The following is a 25,523-nucleotide window of genomic DNA, read 5'->3' as shown; positions in this document are numbered from 1 at the left end:
CGTGCACACTCAAGGTTTGTGTTCAGACACTCCCTGTGTTGGCTGCATCTTCCCCTCAATTCAGACCAGTATCTGTTTCTGCCAGCACAGACGCATAATAGTGTGAGGAGCTCAGAGCACTAAATACTGTTTTACACCCTTGCACTATTGCTACAATATTCTCATGATGGTCTACAAAGTTGATTGATTTAACCTGACTTGCCAGGACCCAGGCATAACCGAAGCGAACATTGAACTTTGAAATTATTGAAACATTTGGTTTAATTTGATCATTTGTTTGTTGAATACAATTCTACAACACAATAAAGTGTGTATAAAGTAAAGCCACTTCAGAATGGTGCCTGATGATGCCACAGCTAAATGCTCCTGCCTCACTGAGATAAACCCTTTTGTGGCTGATTGGACACTGACGCCGAACTGGAATGAACTCTGGCTTCCCTCCACAGCAAGTGCCTGTTTTATCTGTTTATCCTGGCTTTGCCTCGACATGAGCTCATATGTCCTGCAGTCCAGCCAAGACTCACATTATGAAACAAGCAGTGGCTGCATCTGACAGTTTCTCCATTAAAGTCTCTCCCTGGAAAAGCTGCCCTTTGGATCCTGTGATGGACCACGCGTAACGGAGACTGGCCCCAGTGCCGCCCTGCACCGAGCATCGGTCTGGCAAATCAAATGAATTCCATTCAAAAATAAATAAATATATAAATGAATTAAAACTCACCTTTGAGTGAAGTCAGTGAAAGAAGTTGGAAACTCTGCTCTACTTTCCTTGGTTAAAAGATTAAAACTCCTTTCACCAAAGACTGCTGAGAGCTGATGGGAACATTTCACAGTTTGAGCAAAACTTGAGTCTTTTTGTTTCTTTTTTTCAGGTGAGTCTTGACATGAGGCCTCTGCAATTTCCCCCAAAAAGTAACTACCTTATTTAGTTCCTCATTTCATAAGAATTGCTTTTCATTGTGTAAATCCAGGGGGATTTAATGTGTCACGGAGTAATTGGGCTTTATGGGAAATACAAGTGCCCCCATCGCAAACACTGGTTGTTCAATTGAGTTTAAAATACAAACAATACTGGTCCAAATGCTGTGGAGCAGACTCCTCTCCACTGAGAGGCGCCATCATGACTTCTACTCTTCCGTGTTTAAAGTTGGGAAGGCGAGCTCCATCCAGAGCAGGACACAATCTGATTGGTTGAACAGAACCAGTTAATAGGGGGCGGGGCGTGAATGGAACGTGTCGACTGACAGCTTCCTTGATAAAATAATAAACAGTCATAGCAGCCAGGTATATTCAAAATACACAATACAGACAAGAAAATACACAATGTGCAGTGGAAGTACACTTTGAATACCACAGAATCCAAAATTAAATTGATAAGGTGCAAAGGAAGTGGTGATAACATATGATGAAATGATGATCATGTTGTAATAATAACTATGTCCATATAATACAAATGTACATACTACATACTAATAGTTATTTACAGTGATACAATAATAATAATAACAATATTATCTAGGTTGATTTTGGTTTTGAGAACAGGAAGCAAAACAAAGATTTGAGCATCACTATCTACGATCAGAGGCTCACTTTGTCATCAAGTTAGGAGCAGCGTAATACATGTCATCTGATAGCACACACTATATGTATAATATACATCATATGTATATTGTATGTATGTTTACATGTATGTATATATATATATACATGCTCTTATATAGTTTGTATATATCATTCTTACGACATCATTGCCACTGTATTATTACTGCTATTACTATTGTTATAATATTATGCTTTAACATTATTAGTAGTAAGTACTTTTGCTATCTATCTATCAATCTTCACATTGTTGATACAGTGTTAAGAAGATGTTGTTTGTAAGTACATTTGACTTCAATAGAGCATACCATAATAAGATACTTATTAAACACTTGTTGAATTCCACTCTATATTGGGTAATTTAAAGCAAACTTTATAAATGAGTGAGTACAGATGTAAACACTTTTAAAATACCTCTCTAATGAATAGGTTTGTATTCTATAATATTGTGTGTGTACCTCTCGTGTATCCGTACTTTTACTCATGTTTCAGAACATTTTGTTTCTTTGTCACATGACTGAATCGTGTCTCTGCGTCATCGTCCTTCCCGGAAGTCAGCAGCTTCAGGCAGATGGTGGCGGCCTCGTCAGTCTCGGTGCAGGAAGAGGATGTTTGCTTCCAGCAGAGGAATAGTATCAGCTGATTCCAGGTGTTTTTAACTGGTTGAAACCACCGTACAGTTTTTCTGCGGAGCTTCCTGGGCTCACCCCCCCCCCCCAGCTCCCTGCCCTGAAGCCCGGCTCGTGTGCGGCTGAAGCGCTGCTGGATAAGATGTCCCTGTTCCAGTCGGCACTGGATTTCCTCGCCGGGCCCGGCACCGGAGGCGCCGGCCGGGACCAGAATGACTTCGTCGGACAAGTGGTGGAGCTCGGCGACCTGAAGCTGAGGATCCGGCGGGTGATCGCAGAAGGTGAGGCGGCGAAACCCTCCGATCGGAAATGTGGATAACATCCTGCGCGGCTAGCCGTGTTAGCTAGCCGGAGCGGCTAACGGGGCTAACCTCTTATCACTTGAGAAATAACGTGAGCTACTGCAGAGCTGTGAGTCACCAAGTAAACACGACTTGGTCCATTGGTTGTTGATTGACTGATAGTTTGATTTCGTGTGTTCAGATTGTGAAGGGGACGTACACACAACTTGAACTTTCACTTTGCATGCTAACGTTGTTGAGGAAAGTCACGTACGCAAGGCTGCGTTTTCCACTCATCTACCCACTGACAACCTGTTGTTGTCTGCTTGCTTCAAACCGCATCCTCTTCCCGGGAAGCGAGACCAGGTTTTTTTCTGATATAAAGATCACTATGACGGGGACAGACAGGAAGGTGTGTTGATCTTTAAAAACTCCCGTCAGCCATGACAGTTAACTGCTGTTGTTAGCTAAACACAGACAGTAAACAACACGAGCAGTCTCAGCATCTGCAGAACGTCGTTGGATTCTGTTCTTGTGTGACATAGGCTCAGTGACAGTTGTCCTCCTCCTCTTCCTCCTCCTCCTCCTCCTCCTCCTCTTTTAAAGATAGCTAGATAGATTTATTTTAAATGACAACCAACCGGGAATTTCCTGAAAATAAGCTCATGATCAATAACAGGTTTTTAATTGAGTGTTTTTTGGTCTTGGGATGGTCAGCATGGGGACAGTTGTGTTTAGTCCTACATGACACCTTTGAAGTTTGATTTGCTTGCAGGTTAAACGCCATCTCGCTTGAAACAAGGTTTATTCATCACATATTATTTATAATAATAACAACCATGCTTAAGTACATCCCAAATAATATATATTTTTTGGGGGGCTGATGCTGATACTGAAATTGGGGAGTAAAACTCAAAACAATTAACCAAATTTTTTGATATTTATTAATAATTTCACTCAAACAGGTTAAGACAATAGATGACTATCGACATACTCATAACAATGTCTGTCAATTATGCAACCTAAGAAGAATAAATGACTTAGGCACATTTTTGAACATGCCTTTGTGACTTAAGCTATTTTAAACCTTCAACAATAAAGCATAACTAACACACTAACTAAACATAATGCTGAGGAGGCATGTGCTTCTCCTCACGCCGCTGCACACAATGATCTCCTTCAGTTCTGGATGGTCTTCGATCACACCTCCAAGGGTCTCATCACAGGATGGGGTATAGTCTGGATCTGTTATGACCTCATCATCATCAGATATGTCCTCTTCATGGTGTGGATGTGTCTGCTTAGCATCTTCAACAGGAGTGTTTAAGATATTGTCTGCTCTATCTGAAACAGAGTCTTGGCCTGGTACATGCTGCTTCATCTCTTCAACGACTGTCTCATTGTCATTTTCAGTGGATGAGGCCTGATCGGTGTCCGGCCTCATTTCAAGCGTGCATAATGCTTTCATCAATAGGATAGAGATAAGTGTGAAAGGAGGAGAGAGAGCTGAACTGAACCTGTGGTCCCTGCAGTAGAGCTGTAACCTGTATTTTGATTGTAAACAGCGCAATGTTTATTCTTTAGAATCAAATTTCATATTAAAAACATAAATACAGAGAACTGACCAATAGCAGTTGGTGGTTATCAATCGGCCAATTGATAAATCGGTTGAGACCAGTGTTTTTTTATAGATTCATCTCTGTAGTGTAGCCACTATTTCCAGCACCATTGGATTCAAATGATGTGCCTGAGCCTGAATCTGAAATAGAAGCCTGTATTCGTGTAAACCCACAGGTTAGGTTTCTGCTCTAAGGCAGCAAACACACCGATTCTTGACCTCAATGCAAAGTGGCAAGTTTGCAGGACAGTCTTGCTGCCATACTACACTACGTGGTTAGTAACTTAGCCATAGTGGCGGGTGGAGCAGACAGTAAATGTTTAATGTAAATGTTAATTTAGGTTGGTGTCTATTGAAAAATACTAATTAAATCCAGTGTAACAACACAAGATTGTGTAACAACATTACTGGTGAGTCCACTTTGGTTCAGGAGAAGTACTCACTCTTACAGTTTCGACAGCACAGTCAGGCCAGTATGTCAGAGTTGAACTCCATTGTGTGGCTTCAGTAGTTCAGCAAACAAACTTAAGATTGTAACATTTCTTCAACACAAAATAACAGCAACATATACATATTAAAAGGCGCCTTAACTTACTACAGCAAACTCATCTATTTGGGATTTTTAACAGCTCTAAGACAAAGTGGACCATTGTTACACTCACTTTGGATTAGTCTTCTAATCAAGGTGTTTTCAGGCAATTTACTTTGTGGACATGAAACCGATTTGTATTTCAGAAATTGGCAGGATTTTTTATATAAGATAAGTAATGTCCCTTCGAAAACATAGCATCTCAGTCCACGTTACTTGGAAATGGATCAGAAGGACGTTGTTGTTCGGAGCCGTTCATGTTGTAGGTTGTCAGGCCCCACATTACAAAGCTGAACAAACATGTTCACTTCCTTTTGTTTATGTTTCATGTCCTAAAACCTCTTTTCAAATGTCTGGAGGAGTTTTTGCTCTCCCCCCCTTCATAGCAAACCTTTTGTTTAACAGAGAAGAAGAATGCATGGATTTCACACACAGTTCCACTTTGTTTCTAGCAGCGCTGCAGCGGTAACGAGACTCCTTCACAAACCCTCCCACTGAACGAGTTTTCAGCTTCTAAGCTATCAGCTCGCTCGCCACAAAACATGCCCTGGATAACACTGTCTCTGTCAGAGGGCAGACTCGTGCGAGCAGTTTTTTGGCCCAAGTGTTAACGTCATCCGAGCACATATGTCCCCACATCTTACCCACTTTACCTGCATGTTTTCAGCTTTAACAAAACTTGAGATTCACCTTTTTTTTGCCGGTGCAAGTGCATCGCTGTAAAGTAGCCACACTGGATTGTCCTCCTCTTCAACAAAAACATGGTTAATTGTCTACTTCTTTTAGAAGCGAAACATTCAGTATCTACTTTTTTGCCCTGAATTGTAATTTGTACAATGACACGCAACAGACACCTGTCACATTTCATTCCTGACAAAAGCTACAGTCTTGTATATGGCCCGGTCGGTTCTACATCCCCAAATTAAATGATTACTCATTTGTTTGCATAAATGTCTGAGAATAAATGATAAACTGATGTTTCTGCACTGATTCCAATCTAATCAACGGTATAATCACAGAGCTGTGGTTGCAAATCCCCTGCTCTGGCAGAAGTTAAAGAAAACCCAGAAGACTTTTAAAGAGCAGATGGCAAAACTCAAGATCATTTTACACAAAACCTTTTGCCTTGTTCAAACTCCTGTCCTGGGGTTTGAAACGTCTCTTTGTTGTGTTCTGTCATCAAGGTCTTTGGTGAGGGGGAAATACAAAGCCTCCCTTCACACAAGTGATGGTTGTCATCATGGTACTGAGCAAGGTTTCACAGACTCAGTCCTCTTCAGGTTAGAGGATGGTACCTTTCAATAGCACATGATTTTTAGGTACAAGGATATATCGGACTAGTTATTCCTCTGATTTAGGCGTTCATGTCCTTTTTGAGCAGGTGAAACAGCAGACAACAAGGGTCTCTTTATTCCGAGCTGGCCTGGGTATTCCGTTCTTAATGTTATATTACACATTGATTCCGCCCTAGCAACCTTGAACAACGTGGTGTATGATGAAGAGGCTTTTTATCATTTCTATTGGAATGGCCTGGTAAATGGAGAAGAGGAAATTTAGCTTTTCAGGTTTCACAGAGCAGAGTGCACAGAGCAGAGTGAGATCTGTGATCCCCACAAGGACGGGTGCATCAGTGCTGTGTCTCAGTGGGTTGATTGCTGACTTGAAGGCTTTGTTATCGCAGATGGTCAGGTAGAATATTAATTGTTAATTATTAAACCATTAACGTCCTGTCGATGCAGATGATCACCCACCCAGTGTGTTCGTCTCTACAATATTGTAATATTGGTCTCAACCTCACGATATAAAGATGAACCTATGTTATATATTTTGTTAACTTGTGTTCTTACATTATCCAAACGGTTTCCAACAATGTCCAAACCCAGAAAAATCCACAAATTTATTAATGGTTTCATTTTGTCGCCTTTGATTTGCTATATATCCACTTTACACGTGGCTTCGCCATCTCTTCTTGGGAAAATGACGTGTGTCAAAGGAAAAACACACCACTAGCAGTTGATCAGCTGCTTTATTTTCCTTGCAATTGGTTTTTGCTGCATAACATGAATAAATATTTGTCCTCATCCGTGGGCATGAGTCTGACTCATGTCACGTAGATTTTAATCGGCAACTGCAGTAAAGACAACAACTCCCATGATCCCGCGCTGCTTCACAAATCATCAAACTGTTATTGTTTTGATTAAGAGACCCCTCGTAGCCAAAGTTACACAATGAACGTCTAAGTGTCTTAAAATAATGTGGTTTTGTACAGAAAGATACAATGCAATTAAACTAGTTTGGTTCTTTCAAGTTAAAGACATGCATGAGGGCATGAGGTTACTGGTTGGAACCTCTGCCACGCTCAAAAGTCCAGACTGGCTAAATACCAGTTACTGCTCCCCTCCCTTTGTAAATAATACGTTGGGGTCTTGAGTTTCTTCATTATGGTTTTCAGAGAGTTTCACTCAAGTTAGGCTGGTAGTTGATTTACTCATCCCTATGGTAACCCTGCCATGTCCTTGTTTGGAGTGTACACTTACTATGGAACACCAGCATAAGGACGTCTTGTCCACCAGTCTAGAAATTGTGTTGCTCTCTATTCTTTTACGTCTGACATATTCCCTGTGTAGGATCAATAAAGTTTATCTTTAAATGATTTCCTCCATAAATTCCCTTGTGATTGTGCATTGGGGGCAGTGTGGTCCAGTTTCTGTGAATGACTGAACTTACCAGCACTTGGCACGTTAACACCAGTCCAGGTTTCAACCACACCCCCAGTGAAAAGTGAATATTCAGCAGGGCTTAGTACTGGCCTGAAGTTTAGAGGTGTGAGCATGTGGCAGAGATACTCTGATTGTCATGTGGTGTACTTGAGCAAGGCACCTAATCTCCAATTCCTATCATGTGGCTGAGCAGTGGCCAACAGTAAGGAAGGTGATAGCTGGTGTTGTGTCAGTGTGTTGTCAGGGAAAGTATTAATTTAGAGAGTGAATGTTGCATTTGGCAGCTTCTAGGCTGGAATCAGGCTGATCTCTGTTGTTCTAAGGTAAAAGTAAAGGAATTCAGTATCCTTTGGAATGGGATGCACTTCTCTGTCAGTCAATCAAATGTGCAAAATAAAACACTGGACATTAATTCCTGACAATAGCTATTATAGACTGTATTACAACACATCCTGCTATGCATCACCTTGTTTCTTCAACACACTGAATATTTGTTGATTATTATGTTCCATTTAAGAGCTCTAGAGCCGCACGTAGTATCTGTGTAAATGTAAACAATGTTAATAACACTCTGCTCTCTCACTTTTCCTCAGGTGGATTCGCCTTCGTGTATGAAGCCCAGGACATGACCAGTGGTAAAGACTACGCCCTCAAGGTAAGATAACTATGTACCCACACAGCAAATAAATGTCTATGAATGATGCACTGAATCATAAACATTAGCTCCATCAACAATGACTCCAACAATAAACTTCTAAAATATAAAGTTAATATTACATAAACTCTGTAATCAGTGTGTTGATGGAGTAGGTAATGGCTTTACTACCCTAGATTGTATATGATGATGGAAGACATGTCTCCACTTCCTCAATAAGAAGTATTCATCTTTGTATACGTCTGTGGTTACTACACAAAGATGAGTCCAGAAGTATCGGGACATTGATACGATTGGCCCGTGTGTGTTCTTTTCTTTCAGAGGCTGTTGTCAAACGAGGAGGAGAAGAACAAGGAAATCATACAGGAAGTCTGCTTCATGGTATCCATTATCATTTTCAAGCAGCTGTGAAATGAAACTTAGTTTTTTTTTTAAGATTGCAAAAGCATTTCAGTTTCAATACACAGCCGCAGGTAAAATGTGACAACGTTCAACTCTAACCCATGACTGTGTGGCGCAGTATGCTGTCAACAATACTGTTTATTGGCAACAATTCACAAAGCCAACATGCGTAATTGAGGAAGTCATATATACTTAGTGTAAAACTTCATAATAAGCACTAAGCTTGTCATTTCTGAATCTTGTTTTGAAAAGAATTGACGAGCATTAGAAAACAGGAATGACTCTTCTGAAGCATCCCATTGTATTTCATCAAACAGCTACAGACTGCTGGGGTGTCTCTTGTTCTGTTGTGCAATGATCGGCCGTGGTCATTGTGGAGACGGATGCTTTCTGGGTTAATGAAACACAATGTTCCTGGATGCATTGCAACATTAGTGTTTGCAGAGCTTCACTATTTGCACAGCGTTTGAAGTCTTGAATGCTGATAAGACGGAAAAATAAGCAGTGAATTCTTCCTGTCAACCAACTACAACTACTTTCTGATTGCACGGCTTCACCAGCAAGCTGCAGTAAGTTACAGACTAGAACTGCTTATTCAGAGGCAATGCAACAAAGTGCGTAGTGGACAGAACAGAGATTTCTCCCTAAATCAGTTGCCACAATTTATCGGTCAATTTGCTTGCGATTTCTGTTCGATCTTCTGAAATGACTGACCTATATATACTTGTATTTGTATATTAGAACTAACAATAGTTGTAGTAGGTTTGTTTTTCCTGTTTGTTCCTTGACCTCTTTGCCCAATAGAAAAAGTTGTCAGGTCATCCCAACACGGTTCAGTTCTGCTCTGCTGCCTCCATCAGCAAAGAGGAGTCAGACACTGGACAGGCCGAGTTCCTCATCCTCACTGAGCTGTGCAAAGGTAAACACACACACACACACACACACACACACACACACACACACACACACTATAAGAGACACATTTCTCAGTATCTGTTTCTTTGCTACCTCTTTCTGTCTGATTACTTCTGAAGTGAAGTAATCAGTGCTTACTCATTCATCAGACTAAAGAGCCGTAAATCTGTCGTGTCACGTCAGCTTCCTAGTAACTGACTGAAATTAATTTGTGATGAAACCGCTTCCTGTCTGTAACCTTTCCACTTCCTGGTTTGCTTCCTTCCTCTCTTTTCCTTTTCGTTCAGCAGTTTTCCAGCTTTAGAAGCAAACAGCAACTCTTTGCTTCCACCAGAACATTTTCTAATAATCGTATTTAATCCTATCCAAACATTTACGTGATGTGAAAAGCAACTTTTGATTTAATTTACCTATTTTATTGCGTGATCCAATGCTTCCCTTTTGATTTGCAACGAAATGTTTTATTTAAATTCATTAGACATCTTGCAATCAACTTACAAAACAAAATGCATCTGGGTCCGAGCAAGTGTTACTCTCACTGACGTTTTTTCATTCATGTGTTTGTATCTGTTCTGCCTCAGGTCAGCTGGTGGACTTTATAAAGCGAGTAGAGGAGAGGGCGCCCCTGTCATGTGACACTGTGCTGAAAGTCTTCTACCAGACGTGCCGCGGCGTGCAGCACATGCACAAACAGAAACCTCCAATCATCCACAGAGACCTCAAGGTTTGTCTGTCCTTGGCGAACGAGGAAGCATCCCAGCAGTCCTTCAAAACTATTTGATTCAATGAAACAACTCAGCCTGAAGTCGTATTACATTGATAGATACTGCAAGTAAAACGCCTGGTTGATGATGATACTTTTGTTTGGTGTGTTGCAGATTGAGAACCTCTTGATTAGTAACCAGGGCACCATCAAGCTCTGTGACTTTGGCAGCGCCACCACAGTGTCACACTACCCCGACTACAGCTGGTCGGCACAGAAGAGGTCCATGGTGGAGGATGAGGTGCGCACACACTTCTGTTATTTCCTTATTGCCATTAACATCGGAATAATATAGTAGTCCTTTTCATCACTGAGACAAAACGGAGTAAATGAGTTAATATTTCACACCACACAAATGCTCTGAATGAAGCAGTACATGTTTTAAAAGAACAGTAAGTTTATTTTTTATTATATATTCGTTAATTTCACTAATAAAGTATATTCCCTATTTTAATTAAAAAACGAGTCAGTGGTAAGTCAGTTCCGAAGTCAGTGGATCAGTGGCCGACACTGACCTCATGTTACTGGACAGGAACCAGAAACCTTTAATCGAATGAACAGCTGGAGGTTGAGGAAGCACTGATCAATCCGGTTAATTATATTAATACAAAGACACACACACACACACACACACACACACAGAGAGAGACACTCACACATCAAACCTTAGCCACAGATGACCTCAGTGTGCACAACCCCAGAGATGTGAATTTGATAACATGGAGGTCCATCAGGCGCCTATTTGCAGGCTACAAACAAGATGTAGCAGGAAATGGATTTTTATGGTAGAAGCTTTTTTAGTGACACTGTGTTTTCAAAAGGTTCTGGATAAGGTTCTAAAGCATTTCCTCTATTTAGTCAAGTTCAAAAAGATATCGTAGGTGAACATTGCAGTTGTAACAGAGGATCATTGCAGTACCCCACAGAGGTCTTTATATTGTTTTCCCCATTTGCATGTAGATCACAAGGAACACAACTCCAGCGTACAGAACACCTGAGATGATTGATCTCTACTCCAACTTCCCCATCAATGAGAAACAGGACATCTGGGTCAGAACTCTTTTCTTTTTCCCTCCTTCTAATCTGTTGAAATCTGCTTCCATAAAGATCAATAGTGGTAATCCAAGATCAAACATCACAGTTTCTGATTCACGAGATGAGTTAGCCGTGTTATTGAAACAAAAAACAACATTTGTTATCATGTACAGACCAAAATGTGTTTTCTTCTCGAGTCTGCTTCCTTTAGAGTTAAGAAAGACCACAACTTAAAAATATTTTAGTCCTAAGGAAACAAATTGTGTGTCTTTTTCAGAGAGTTTCTTTTACACTGTTTTGTGTTATTTCCTTTTTTCTTTCTTATTTTCATTTTTGCTTCAGCTCATAATGAAATGGCCGGGTCATTTATATATATTGTCTTATCGTCTCTGCTCTTCCACCACAGGCCCTCGGATGCATCCTCTACCTCTTGTGTTTTAAGCAGCACCCATTCGAGGAGGGGGCCAAGCTGCAAATCGTCAACGGGAAATACGCCATCCCTCAGAATGACGTGAAGTACACTGTGTATCACAACCTCATACGTACGTGTACTGTCTCTCTCTCTGCCTGCCTCCATGTTCTAGTTTGTTCTTGCCAGTCTATTTATCCATCTATCCCTCTATCTGCAACTGCTTCAATTTAATGGTCACCTTTACCTTCGTCTGCCATATGTTTCGGATGGCACATCTAAAGTTGGTGTTTATAAACTGTAGAAATATTGGATAGACACGCTGGGTTAATTAAACCAGGTTAATTAACTTAAAAAGCTCAGTCTATTGTTTGGTAGAAATCTCATCAGAAATTTCATGCAAAGAATGACACATACAGATTTAAATTAAACAAGTAGCATTTTGTTAGTTCCCTGTGATGCCACACATGTGATCAATGAAAACATTTATACAATTTTACTTTGTATGATTTTCATAAATTATCATATTATCATAATTTCCACAAACTTCTAAAAATGACCTCACAGTGCAGCCGTCAGCCTCATATCTTCTTCTCCTTCTAATAAGTATTATCTTCCTTGATTTGAACATTTCTTCCTCCCTTCCTTCAACGCTAATCCATCTCCTCCTCTTCCTCCTCTTCCTCCCCAGGTTCCATGTTGAAGGTGAACCCAGAGGAGCGTCTGTCCATTACAGAGTTGGTCAACCAGCTCCAGGAGATCGCAGCAGCCCGCAACGTCAACCCAAAGTCGCCCATTACAGAGGTAGGCGTGAGCAGGACTGCCTGTTGTAAACAATATGACAGCTCTTAATTTGTAAAATTTCCTTAGTAAAAAAAAATCACTCATGTCATTTACAATGGACAGATACTAGATTGAGAAATTATAAATGCATTAATATATATCAGAGCAGCACCTCCTACTATGGAATTAGGGGAGTGGAGGGTGCTTGGCTACCGAGTCGAATTTGTATATGTCTGATATCCTGAATCTTCATCTCAAATTCACCTGACGTTTACATTTTGAGTAGAGGATATACTTCTATATAATTGTATTTCCCTTTAATGAGTAAACAGGTTGATTTGCTGAGCCACAGAAACATCCCCAATATCTGCCAGCCTGTTTAAGACAGTATCAACAGGGGGGCTGCACAGCCTCTTCCGCCGTGCGTGTGTGTGTGTGTGTGTAAGCGTTATGAGCACGCACACTTGTACGTGCTCAAATTGCTGATGTGTTTACACTTGCTAAGCTTCACATATCTCACACACACACACACACACACACACACACACACACACACACACACACACACACACACACACACACACACACACACACACACACACACACACACACACACACACACACACACACACACACACACACAAACACACACACAGGGCACAAGGCAGCAGGCACAAAGGAGGCTGTCTTCTCTCTTCCCGTCTGACCTGATCCTCATTGGTCCAGAGAACCAGAGCAGACGCAGAGGTGGAAAATGTGTGAACTTAAGTAAACACCAATCGATACCAACATTTTCTCAGTGCAGCAGAACTGTGGCTGTAAAGACAGAAAGACCTTTTCTCATTTACCACCCACAGTAGTTAATTCAGCACAATCAGATTTAAGATTTTAGCCTCGGGTTTTGGAGCAGAGCAGAGAAGAGAGCAGCCATCACTGACTTAACAGCCACGGCTTCTAATGATTCCCACTGCAAATCCACAAATCCTGGTACTTATCACCAAATCCTCTGCCACAGTTGTTGTTTATATAAAGCTGATTTCAATGTCAAAATCTCCATGTTCAAACCGACTTTTATTTCCTCCAGCAACTTTATGGTCTGCAATATAACTGATATATGGATCAGTCAGTGTAGGTTTTACCGAGCTAATTTCTATTGGAATTAAAACAGAGAATATTTGAGCTCTTTCACTTCGTGGGAACAAATTAGTAAACTGATGCACAGAATTCTAGTATATCCCGATATCTTACTAATTAGAATCCTGATAAGGCTTGTAAACGTGTGCAGCGCGGAGCGGATCGCTGATCTGATTAGGATTAAGAAGGGGTTTCCCTGCTGGACATAAGAAGATTAGAATCCTACTTCTCCTCCTCCTCTTCTCTCTGCTGCCTCTCGGCTCGGACATATGGAGAGACAGACTGCGAGATGGAGCAAGGAGGAGGAAGCTAGTGAAGGAAGGGAGCTACGATGGAAGTGAAATTCTAAAAAGGAAATACTGTGGACGTCCTGGAGAGAATCAGAAGCTGTGTGGCTCATGAGAGAATTATTTTATTCAGAGCGTCACAAATTACTTTTATGATGCATCTACTTTTAGTAATTCTTTTGAACTGGTGATGTCACGTTGTGGGACAGAAACCACACCTGTCGCTTGACACCCGGGATTTTTTGTTCCTCTATTTGTGGACCATTCTTTTTCTGGGATGTCTACACTGTAATATGATATTTAAAATTTTTCGATTGCTGCTCATCCATCTCAGACAAAAATCTTAAGTCCTGGCTTCAAGGTTTTTCTGCCATCTTAGTTATCAGATTGTCGACCCACCTGTTACTATGTTGAGTACGTACTACTGTTGGCGTCCAGTGTCTGACGGATATGAATGTCTGCAGCTGCTGGAGCAGAACGGGGGTTTTGGCAACAACGGAGCTCAGCCGCCAATGCAGATCCACAACGTCCACAACAATGCAGGTGAGGCTGGTTTTGATTTATTTTTGGACAACAGTGTAGCACTCTCTGTGGGTTTGGTGTTGTTTTAGAGGTTGTTGGTTTGTGTATTTTTCCTGCCTCTTTGTTTTTAATGAGTTCACATTTTTTGATGTAGAGGGTTGAACTGAAATGTCTCCCACAGCAGAGCAATGGAGTTGTAGAACAGAACAAGTCTTTATCTGAAGCATAGCCTATAGCCCCCATAAGTGACCTGGAATAAATCGATCATGCTGCACTGACACTAACAAAATAACATCAACTATGCAGCTTTTTTACAAGGGTTTGAACAAGAGATTTACTGTCATTGAAACATCTCTTTTTAAAACCCATGTTAACTACCCATATCACTGAAAGTCCAGCATGGCAATAAGTAATCTGTTTAGTTCCCCTTGACCACCTGACTGCTGACACACACAGACACACCCACAACACTTCCTGTCTATTCAACGCCCTGCGAGGAAACCTAAAGTTGAAAGGAGCAAAGGGGTCGTCATGTTCATCAGTCTGTACATCGGTTTGTTTTTGTTACGATGACCTTTGGTATGTCTGAAGCAGACTGACGCAAAGTACACAAACCCCACAAAACGTCAATTTTCTGGTTAAATTCTGTATATTTAAAGCAGGAGCTGAAGGTTCCTGGTGAAAACGCATGTTTTTTTACATGTAACTTCTCTGTAAATGAGTGTAATAGGCTCATTATTACCTATCTATAAACCGACAGTCGCGTGGGCCGTGTGCTGTACATTAAGAGGATTTCTGCTCGGTCAGTCAACCATCTGTCGAAGGGCAGAAAGCGTTTGCTCTTTCCTCTGAGAGCTGCTCCCGTCCTCCTGCACCTACGTGCAGACATGGGCAATAAATGATCATGAGTCATGTGCTTGTTCCTCAACCCCGACATTTGGAAGCTCAGTGGTTGACAAAATGGAAATATTTCAAGTTTTTTTTCCCCCAATGCAAAGACGCATCAGTATCTTAGTTTTATCATTTCATTGTGGGTTTAACGGTTTCAGTGCTTAAACTGTGACAAAGTATAGAAATGTATGATATTTAGACTTTGCTCTTCTTCCTCCCACGATGTCTGAAGGTATTTATGATCCTGATCAGTCAGCCAGTGGCCTTTTTGATATCTTGAGGGGAGGAACCGAGCGCTTCCTGACCAACATAAAGGACACTTCCTCTAAGGTCATCCAATCAGTAGCCAGGTAAGATGCTCTAACCTGCTTACCATGAGTATCATGGTTGTATTACACATTTCATTTAAGTCCACAGATCAGATGATTTTTTCCAAACATGCTGTAATGAATGGAAAGTGTTTTCTGTGGAGTTGACTGAACTTTCACTAGAGCTTCTTAATTTTTTTCACTGGCTAATATCACACACAAGTCTATGTATAAGTTAATTAACCCTTTTAATTCCACCATCACGTTCGTAGTCTTGGAAGGAAATTGTAATCCGGCCATCCATCAAATGCCATAACTACATATTGCAATTGGTTTATCAGTATCATCAACCTGAATTATAGAAATGCTGTTGATTAATCTGAATCATTCATAATCATACCTCCCCTGCCCTCAGATCTACATTTAAAAGGAACATTTTGCTACTAGGCTGTTGGACACGTTCCCGTTCAGTCAAAGTATTGGAAATCATGGCCTGTGTATCCAGACCATAGATCAACATAAAGATGGATGATATGACAGCTCCCCTGGTGGCTGGTTGCACTATCGGTCATGACCCCACAGGCCACATTATTGCAGACTGAATATGACTATACAAACTAAAAAGCCAAATAACAGATGTTTTCTGTTATTTTTTTGGTAAACTATTTTTAATTAGTTATTTTAATACTACAAAAAATAGGGTGAAATGTCATGATTTGCAGCAGAGACTGACTCGTGATTGGTTGAGAGCAGATATCAGTGGGACCTCAATACATCACAGTCACTGCTGTGAAGACTCTGGCTTCAAGTTGCCCAGTGGTGACACCAGTATCCGGAAAACCTTAGCTTAATTTCTGTACAACGAGACGAGGTGGAGATGCATCATCCATCTTTATTCACAGTCTATGTTCCAGACTGAATACACTGCGGTATGCAGAGATAATCAGGCTACTGGTAGCACCATGATCTTTCTTCATGGTGTGTTCAGTTGGTCACGCAGGGTGGGACATCCCATACTTAGCGTTGTACCACCTTCTTCTACTTCAGAGAACAGAAGTTTAAGTCGTAACAACTTGTTCGTAGTTGTGATTCTGCCTAAAAACCTTATTTCAGGTCGTCTCTCTATGACGAACCACTGCGAGAAAAATCGGTGGATGGTGGGAGTTTTAGTCTCTTTGATTCATTGACCAATGGCTGCCTTTGTATTAAAGGGGTTGAGAAGATGAAGCAAAGTGTTCCTTTTATAGCCCCTCTATGTTTCATTTGGTTATATTCTCTCATCGGTTTGTTCCATTTGTTTGGTCGTTTTGTTTATTTTTGTTGTTTCTTTTCTCTGTCCCAATCCCTCATGGTCCCAATATGTGTCCCTCATCTAGCAACCCCAGGTAAATATGGGTCAGTGAAGTGCAGCGACTCAGGCGTTGCTCTGTGTGTTCCACCGTTTGTGTTTTCATTTAGACGAAAAACCCACAACGACAAACAATCAAACAACCTATCACCCATTTTTTTTTACGTTTGCTGTGTCCTTCATCACAGCTTGCTGATCCTAACATCACACATTCAATAACTGAGTTGAATGAATGCAGGGCAAAGAAAAAGGACAGAGCAATGTTTTACTTTTAGCTGTCTGGTCTGAATGAGTGAGTCAGTGAGTGAATGGTCGAGTAAAGGTTGTACTGTTGCTCCACTGCTTACTAAATCACCATTCCAGCAACACGCGTGTCTTCGTCTGTGTGTATTAACACCATAGAGATCGAATATTAGAGTAACCAGCGTAGATAGAGGAGTTTCTTTGCTTGGCCTCCAGTTTGTTTGTCTCTACTAAATTTGAATTAACAGTAGAAATCATGCTGCATTGTTTTTTGCTGCTGTCATTGTTTGATCTCGTATGATTTGGTTTTGTTGTCAAATCCAGCGTAACCTAATTTCTACTGTAATTAACTTCTAATAAGACTTTACATGATGGAGCTTCTCCTGAGTCTTATCCCTTGTGGCGTTAAGCAGCTGCCGGATGCATGAGGAAATATAAACTGAGGACTGTCTTGATCTAATTTTGTGTATTTGCCGCCTTCATCTAAATCAGTTGAAATGTGGGGTTGTGTGGCAGCCAATCAGCCAATCACTCATTTACCCCGGGTCATGTTAGGATACAGTAATTCACGGCTGTGGTGTGTTACTAAGCTTTGAGAATGGCTGTGTGGTGTGCCGGCTCTTAGACCCTTAGTCAAACTGTTTGATTTCCCTTCTTATTTCTAGTGTAGGTTTGTGTTTTGTTCTCCCTCCTCTGTTGTGAACCGACTCTATTCATAATAAGTGCACTTGTATGTTCTCTTACAGTTATGCCAAAGGAGACCTGGATATTTCTTACATCACATCTAGAATAGCAGGTAGGATTCGTACCTTCCATGAAACATTCTACAGAATAATCCAGTGCTTACAGCTTGAATGAAAGGGATGTGACTTACAATCTATTAGGGATTAAGAAATAATGATGGGATGTAACAGTTACACATGCTTCTTGTGTGTGTGTGTGTCTTTGTGCAGTCATGTCCTTCCCAGCAGAGGGGGTGGAGTCGGCAATAAAGAACAACATAGAGGACGTCCGCCTGTTCCTAGATTCACGTCACGCTGGTCACTACGCTGTCTACAACCTCTCCAAGCGATCCTACAGGCCGTCACGATTCCACAACAGGGTATGACCTGTGTGTGTGTGTGTGTGTGTGTGTGTGTGTGTGTGTCAGTGTGTGTGCACCTCTTTAGTGTGTAGAACCAATCTCCCTTGTCCCAAATCACCCCTCTGAACGAGTGGTTTGTTTACACTGAGCCAATGACAGTAGAGGTCTTCTGAGGAGGGTAACTTCATTCAGGGGTTTATCTCTCTTTGTTCTCGTAGGTCTCAGAGTGTAACTGGCAGGTGCGTCGTGCCCCCAACCTCCGCAGTCTCTACAGTGTGTGTAAAAACATGCATCTCTGGCTCAAACAGGACCAGAGGAACATCTGTATAGTTCACTGTCTGGTACGTAACCTTACAGAGCGACTGATCGATGGCCGCGTCCTCCCACGTAGAGGAGAAGGACAAATTCTGCCACGTCTCTGATTGTTTCCTCTGTCTGCAGGACGGCAGGGCAGCGTCCGCTGTGGCAGTTTGCTCCTTCCTGTGTTTCTGTCGTCTCTTCACCACAGCTGAGGCCGCCGTCTACATGTTCTCAATGAAGAGATGCCCTCCTGGCATAGCACCCTCTCACAAGAGGTAGGAAAAAACAAAAACAACCTAAAATATAGTCTGTGTTTACAATAAACGTCCAGTACATGAGCCTCGTCTTGCTTTTGATTGTTGCAGGTATATCGAGTACATGTGTGACATGATGGCAGAGGAGCCCATCATCCCCCACAGCAAGCCCATAACCATCCGCTCCATCATCATGACGCCGATGCCGCTGTTCAACAAGCAACGGAACGGGTGCAGGCCGTTCTGCGAAGTCTACGTTGGAGACGAGAGGGTCCTCACCACGTCACAGGAATACGACAAGATGAGGTAAGATACTGCCGACAACAGGAAGCCAGACAAATTCACACACATGAGAGAAATGTGGCTGAAACTTTAGCTTTCATCTCTTTTCAGGGATTTTAAGATGGAGGATGGTAGAGCGGAGATTCCACTCAATGTGTCAGTCCAAGGAGATGTACTGGTGGTGATCTATCACGCAAGATCTACACTGGGAGGGCGTCTGCAGGCCAAGGTACACACACACACACACACACACACACACACACACACAAACCCTTACACACAAGCTTGAATGGAAATGAACCCACAACCAGAGCCATAGCAGATACAGCATTGTTGCATGAATTATATATCACATTTTGATTCCATTCTGTTCTGTTTCAGATGGCATCCATGAAAATGTTTCAGATCCAGTTCCACACAGGCTTTGTGCCCAGAAACGCGACCAATGTCAAGTTCAACAAGTGAGTACAATCCCTGATCCATGAAACAAGGTCACTGCTCCAAACTTCATTCTTCCTTCTTGGTACCATCATCTTTTCTAATAAGACTGGTGCCCGACCCTGCTGTTAAAGAGGTCTTAACGTGACACCAACATCAGTAGTAGGAAGTACTGCTCTTATCAAGCTTGTAATGTGATCTTTCTGTTAACTGGTTATTTCTCAACTACCTGTTCCTCCTGTCAGGTACGACTTGGACGCCTGTGACATCCAGGAGAAGTACCCGGACTTGTTCCAGGTGAACTTAGACATTGACATGGAACCCAGGGACAGACCCAGCACCAAGAGCCCACCATGGGAGAACTTCCAAACCAAGGGCCTCAACCCCAAAATCCTGTTCTCCTCTCGTGACGAACAGCAAGAGATCCTCAGCAAATTTGGTTGGTGACTTTGCTCAAGACATTTTGAGGGGAAAGTTATTGTACAGTTTTTCCAATTCACTTCTAAATATGAACTTTACATTTAACCTTATTCACTGTAGGTAAACCGGAGCTGCCTCGTCAGCCAGGCTCCTCAGCATTTTATGATTCAGAGGCGTCTGAGCCGGTGCAGATTCCAGAGGACCCCAATCTTACAGATCCAGAACCAGAACCAGAATCTCCTGGGAGCACAGATACCAACGCTAACAACTTCTTCCAGACGCTGGATTGGGAAGGTACCTTCTGTTGTTCTAGTAAAGCTCCACTTCCCTTTACCATTCTTTAGTATTCTGGTTAATATCCTGCTGTCTAACCAGGAGAGAGAGAGAGAGAGAGTTGTTTCACCCCCCCTCCCCCCCTCTGAATGATTCCAAAGAAAAAAACGTTCCTTTAAGATGCCCATCATTTCTTGTATGTGTAGATGTGAGCGGCCCACAGGACGCCTCAGACAGTCAAGCAGGGGGATCCATGAACGAGCTGGACGACATGAGTGATCAATCAGAGGGAGAGTCCTACTCCTACTCTGCCCCCGGGGGGGAGCCGCTGTCACGTGACCCCAGCGAACCACTATTTGATGCTGACTTTGAGGTGAGGAAGTCTTGCATGGCTGATTATAGCATACCAGTAATACACTAAGGTGTTCTTTTCTTCGTTCTTCATTCATTTCTAACTCCTCCTGGTGTCCCTATCTCCCCCTAGACTCCCCCCCCTGCCGCCCAGGAAGCTCCCGTCGGTGGCACAGCGGATCTCTTGGGTCTCCACTCTGACCCTGAACCTCCCTTCGCGTCCTCCACCTCCTCCTCTGCTCCTCAACAAGGAGTCCAGGGAGGAATGAAAGCTGCATCCAGCAACAGCGACCTCCTCACCGATCTGTTTGCACCCCCTGCTGGTCAGACCGGAGCAGGGCAGGAAGACTTGTTCTTCAGTGAGACCACACCAGAATCAAAACGTAAGGCTCCAGGCTTAATACGTGGTGATTGCACTAGTTGTCTTGAATGTGTTTTCATCCCCCCACTCCATGTCTGTGTTGCAGCCACGGGCGATCTGTTTGATCCGTTTGGGATGGGGTCCGGCTCCGGTGTCGGCTCCAGCGTGGGCTCCTCTCGACAGGCCTCCGGACCGGACCTGTTTGGAGACTTGTTGGGTTCTGATAGTTCTGCCACCAGCGGGTTCAGCTCAGGTCACAGTAACCCCACTCCAGCTTCCAACACCAGCCTCTTCAACCTCAGTAAGTTCGACATCACTCAGCATTAGATCTGTCTCAACCGTCCAATGTTCTTCTGACGCCTCATCATATCTCAGTATCTGTGACCCGGAGATATGATGATTACACCTTAAAACAACAGCTTCTAAATGAGGTTGATGGTTCAACGTGTGGAATATTCAGCAGGAAATTTTAAAGTTATCAAAATTCTAAACAGAATATGGTGGATTTGTTGCAGCAGCAGTTCTTCTTGTTCAGGAAGACGCCGTGGATCATGGACTAATCAATTTCTAATCGTAACGTCTTAAAGAATCAGAATCGTGACACTTTGGTCCTTTGTGTCTTCACAGATAAGCTTGTAAATGATGCCCCAAAGATGACATCATCCGCCAGCCAGCCGGACCTGCTGGGCGGGTGGGACAGCTGGGCAGCCGGCACCAACACTGGCATGAGTAGCACCAGCAGCAAACCCAGCTACACCAGTACAGGTAGGTGGAGGAACATTGTGTAGCTGATGGTTTACTGATCCCTATCAGTCTTCAGTGTTACATAGAAAACGTCAGCAGTTCTAACTTACCTGTTGTCCCTCTGCCTGTAGCTGCTGGTGGGTCGTCCATGTCAAAGGCCAAGTCTCAGACCTTTGACCCCTTTGCCGACCTCGGAAACCTGGGTTCCAATTTACCAGGTCAGTTCTCCTGCTCAGATAATCAGTTAGCGGTCTTCCAGAAAGGGAAAGTGTACCGATGTTAACTAACTATCCTTCCTCCATGTTTCAGGACCTTCTTTTAGCACGAAGGCTCCACCCTCCTCTGCTTCCTCCTCCACCAACGCTCAAGGGCAGCCCTGGCAGTCTGGTAGAGCCGCCGCCGCAGCCCAGGGCAAACCGTGGACTTCGGGATCAGGATCCGTACCCAAAACCTCCTCTGCATCTCAGCCTGCAGCCGCGCAGCCCACCAAGCCTAACTACAACCTCAGCTTCTCTAGTGTCATCGGCGGGAGAGATGAGAGAGGCGTGCGTGGGCCTGGGTTTGGTAAGAGACACTGAGTAGAGGGGAAGTGATTTGATGCTGGAGCTGCGGATCATGCAGGAAGCGTAGATATTACTGCAACCACTCGAAAAAAGAGAATCGATGCTGCAGCTCGGACATCATTTCATTCAGTTTTAAGATTATTACCGAAACTTAGGATATTGTTTTTCAATCTTCTCCAAAAATGCCTCATCTTGTGTAACAAAGTTTGCATGCATCTTTTTATTCAAACACGATTTCCTGTCAGACTCCTCATTTCTCTGTGCCGTGTTGTGAACGCAGGCCCCAAGCCGAAGGTCAAGCGGGACGACTTTGAGGACCTGCTGTCCACTCAGGGTTTTGCCTCTAAGCTCGATAAGAAGGGACCGAGGACCATCGCGGAAATGAGAAGACAGGAGATTACAAAAGACATGGATCCGCTCAAACTGCAGGTAACAGGCTGAAAGCATGTGTGGGGGACGTGTTATACACACGCTGCTCCAAACACATTCCTGGGGAAATGCAGATATGGTGCAGTCACTTGTGACAGGAGGTGGATCAGTTTGATCTTTAAATAACAATACATCTTGATCTTGAAGAAAATACCTCATCTTACTTCTGCTGCTCTTCAACTGCAGAGTAGACGGTTACTTTCCAAAAGGCTGATTAGAGAGGCCGGCATGGCAGCCTTCCTAGGGCTGGACAATGTTTGCACTTGCTAAATAATATTCCTGTTTGTTTTCTTGTCCTGCTGCAGATCTTGGACTGGATCGAAGGGAAGGAGCGAAACATCCGGGCGCTGCTGTCGACCCTGCACACGGTGCTGTGGGAGGGAGAAACCCGCTGGAGGCCCGTGAGCATGGCCGACCTGTTGACCCCGGACCATGTGAAGAAGTACTACAGAAAGGCTGTGCTGATAGTCCATCCAGATAAGGTACAGTGCTAAAACGCATTCAGCCAGGTCAGGAACAACAGGCTGTGATTTGAGGATTCAAACGTATACCCTCCCTCTCTCTGCAGGCGACCGACCAGCCCTATGAACACTACGCTAAGATGATCTTCATGGAACTGAATGACGCCTGGTCAGAGTTTGAGAACCAGGGATCCAAAGCACTCTTCTAAAAAATGGTCTGGATCCCAGCTCGACTGGACTGGATTCGGCCTAACCAGTCACGGGGTTAGACTGGGCCAGATAAGACAGGACTGAGCCCACATTGGGCCTTAGGGGGCAAAGAGCCTCTGAGAGGTGTCCTCTCTACCATTCCCTTCACTCCCTTATTCCTTCTTTATGTTCTTCTGTTCCTACAGTCAAGGGGAAAATACCTTTTTGTTTCATGCCTGGCTGTAGTTAAAAAAATCCTCACTGGTTATTAAAGTGCCAGTTAAGTGTTGTGATCGTTTTTAAACTCACTGCCTACCTGTACGACTGCCTGAGTGGTGCTGCAACGGAAGGAGGGTGACAATCACTCCGAGAAGACACAGTGGGAAAGAAATAGGAAAATAGAAGGACTTTTGAAACTACAAAGATGATTATCAACACAGTGGTATTCCGATTAAAAACAAAAATAAGATTTATTTATCCCTGACTAATAAAATGCTGGTAATTTTGGCTGTGGCTTGTAGGTTGGTCATCTGTGCTTGGCACCTTTGCAGACAACCAGTCGTTTATTTTACTGGTCAAAAGTAAAAAAAAAATGACATTTTCCAAAACATGATTTAAACATTTTGAAGCTGAAAAAGTAACAAAACATTGCTGATGAATCTGGGAACGTAGCGGCCACAGCGAGCGACGGACAGGAACAGTCCTGAACTCTCACTGCAGAAGATCTGTGGATGAAACACGTCTAAACTTCTAAAGTGCTTCTGCTTTGAGCCGTTCCCTCTCCACAAGGACGAGACCATTGCCTGCTGAACACTACTCGTGCTGCTTGTACCATTGTAGTTTTTGCTACACACACACACACACACACACACACTGCTCAGACTGATGTGAAAACCTGCATCCTGAACTCCCGACGAAGGAGCTGAACTTGTTTCGGAGCCCTATATAAACCCAAGTGGGCCGTGTGTTGTTTATTGAAGTGCTCTTTGAATTCCAGCCACTCGGGCTTCACTGTGTAGCGTCGCGACTGCATGCTCTCCCAACGACAGGGGGTGGGCGTGTTTGATTTCCAGACCAGGGTAGTCCAAATGGGCGGTGGCTCTCTTTTTTTTTTTTAAATGAAGTGTTCTTTTTCTTGTAGCAGAAACTGAGTCTACCTGCGTAATATTTGCTGAGGGGCCAACGGCTCTGCCTTCTCGGTGCTCACTCACAGCTTGTCGCTTCTGAAGCCTCTCCATCTTTATACCCCCCCTCACCCAGCCCCCACCCCCTCCTCTGTTCGTCTCAGTAAACCCTCAGTAAAGTTTATAGGAGATCAAAAAGAGAAGAGAGAACATGGTGATTTAAACTGGTTTTATTCTTTTTTGGAGGCGGGGGAGCTCCTGTGTTGAGGTTGTCGTTTTTTCTTGTTCGTTAATCATCCATCAAGTGGCTTTGTTGAGATTACAGCCTGTGTGTGAGTCTGTATGTGTGTTGAGTGTGTGTTTCTGGAGTAGACAATGAAACCGATGTTACACACAATGCTTTTCTGTCACAATCTCTTCTTCATTAGCTTCATTTTTTCAGCCACGTTTGTTTTTTGTTTCTTTCCAACCTATTTTTTTTATCGTTTCACATTTTACCTCATGGACCAATCGAATCACCTGTTTTCCTATTTATTATTGTTTTTGTTTTTTTTGGGAGTGTGGGGGCGTTATGATGTATTCATGCATATTGATGACACAAAGTAAAAGAAGAGAAAATCAGATAATATATAAGTGGAATGTGCTGAGTGCAAATAGGACAGTTGTTGGTTGATCACAGCCTCTTGTCGCTTGTTTCATTCCAAAGCATCTATTATGAATACGAATGTGCTTTTACAAATATATATATATATCCTCTCTGTTATGTGCTATGTGTTTTATCATTTTTTTCTTCTTTGTTTCGTTCTTTTCTGAAGTCGTTCGTTCTTTTACTTTTTTGCTACAATTCCAACACGAGGGGCCAGTAAATCCTACGTATGACGCTGGGAAAATAAAATAAAATCAACTGATGCTTGAAAATTCAGTTGAAACTCTAGACAGCGTGATCACCAGTATAAAGAGGGAGGCTTGTAAAACCATGTACTGGCGGTGTTTACTGAACCAAATTACATCATACTAATATGAATGTAGATTTCAATGCAAAAACAAATAAAACTCTTTGGATCCGAGTTAAGGAGTCTGGTGTTTCCTTGTCCTTATTGATCATTGCCTTCACTTGTT

At 42.8% G+C, this 25,523-nt stretch overlaps 1 protein-coding gene across 2 annotated transcripts; it reads left to right on the top strand.

Annotated features, from left to right (window-relative positions):
* Positions 1-2,152: 2,152 nt before the first annotated feature.
* gak (cyclin G associated kinase) lies at positions 2,153-25,471 on the top strand. Of its 2 annotated transcripts, XM_062381520.1 has the most exons (30): positions 2,153-2,509; positions 8,030-8,091; positions 8,413-8,472; positions 9,298-9,412; positions 9,990-10,132; positions 10,287-10,412; positions 11,132-11,221; positions 11,613-11,748; positions 12,307-12,419; positions 14,284-14,362; positions 15,465-15,582; positions 16,917-16,925; positions 17,878-17,927; positions 18,085-18,233; positions 18,434-18,556; positions 18,657-18,790; positions 18,881-19,075; positions 19,163-19,280; positions 19,433-19,512; positions 19,735-19,928; positions 20,030-20,203; positions 20,389-20,555; positions 20,667-20,916; positions 21,001-21,195; positions 21,522-21,659; positions 21,770-21,856; positions 21,948-22,202; positions 22,482-22,630; positions 22,936-23,112; positions 23,199-25,471. In XM_062381520.1, exons 1-30 carry the CDS (start codon positions 2,371-2,373, stop codon positions 23,298-23,300), a joined length of 3,927 nt encoding a protein of 1,308 aa, XP_062237504.1. In that variant the 5' UTR covers positions 2,153-2,370; the 3' UTR covers positions 23,301-25,471. The 2 variants fall into 2 exon arrangements, with proteins under 2 accessions (XP_062237504.1, XP_062237505.1); XM_062381521.1 differs by lacking the exon at positions 16,917-16,925.
* The last annotated feature ends 52 nt before the right edge of the window (positions 25,472-25,523 follow it).

The sequence above is a fragment of the Platichthys flesus genome, chromosome 3 (genome assembly GCF_949316205.1).
Source record: "Platichthys flesus chromosome 3, fPlaFle2.1, whole genome shotgun sequence".
NCBI classification, from domain to species: Eukaryota; Metazoa; Chordata; class Actinopteri; order Pleuronectiformes; family Pleuronectidae; genus Platichthys; species Platichthys flesus.
Note: the sequence above shows the minus strand (reverse complement) of the source record. Positions and strands in the feature narration are given on the sequence as shown.

Excerpts from the sequence above, each read along its gene's own strand:
- gak (XM_062381520.1), top strand. The coding sequence starts at position 2,371 with ATGTCCCTGTTCCAGTCGGCACTGGATTTCCTCGCCGGGCCCGGCACC. Across the intron at positions 8,473-9,297 it reads TACAGGAAGTCTGCTTCATG|AAAAAGTTGTCAGGTCATCC; the intron begins GTATCCATTATC and ends TTTGCCCAATAG. Across the intron at positions 19,929-20,029 it reads AGAGATCCTCAGCAAATTTG|GTAAACCGGAGCTGCCTCGT; the intron begins GTTGGTGACTTT and ends TATTCACTGTAG.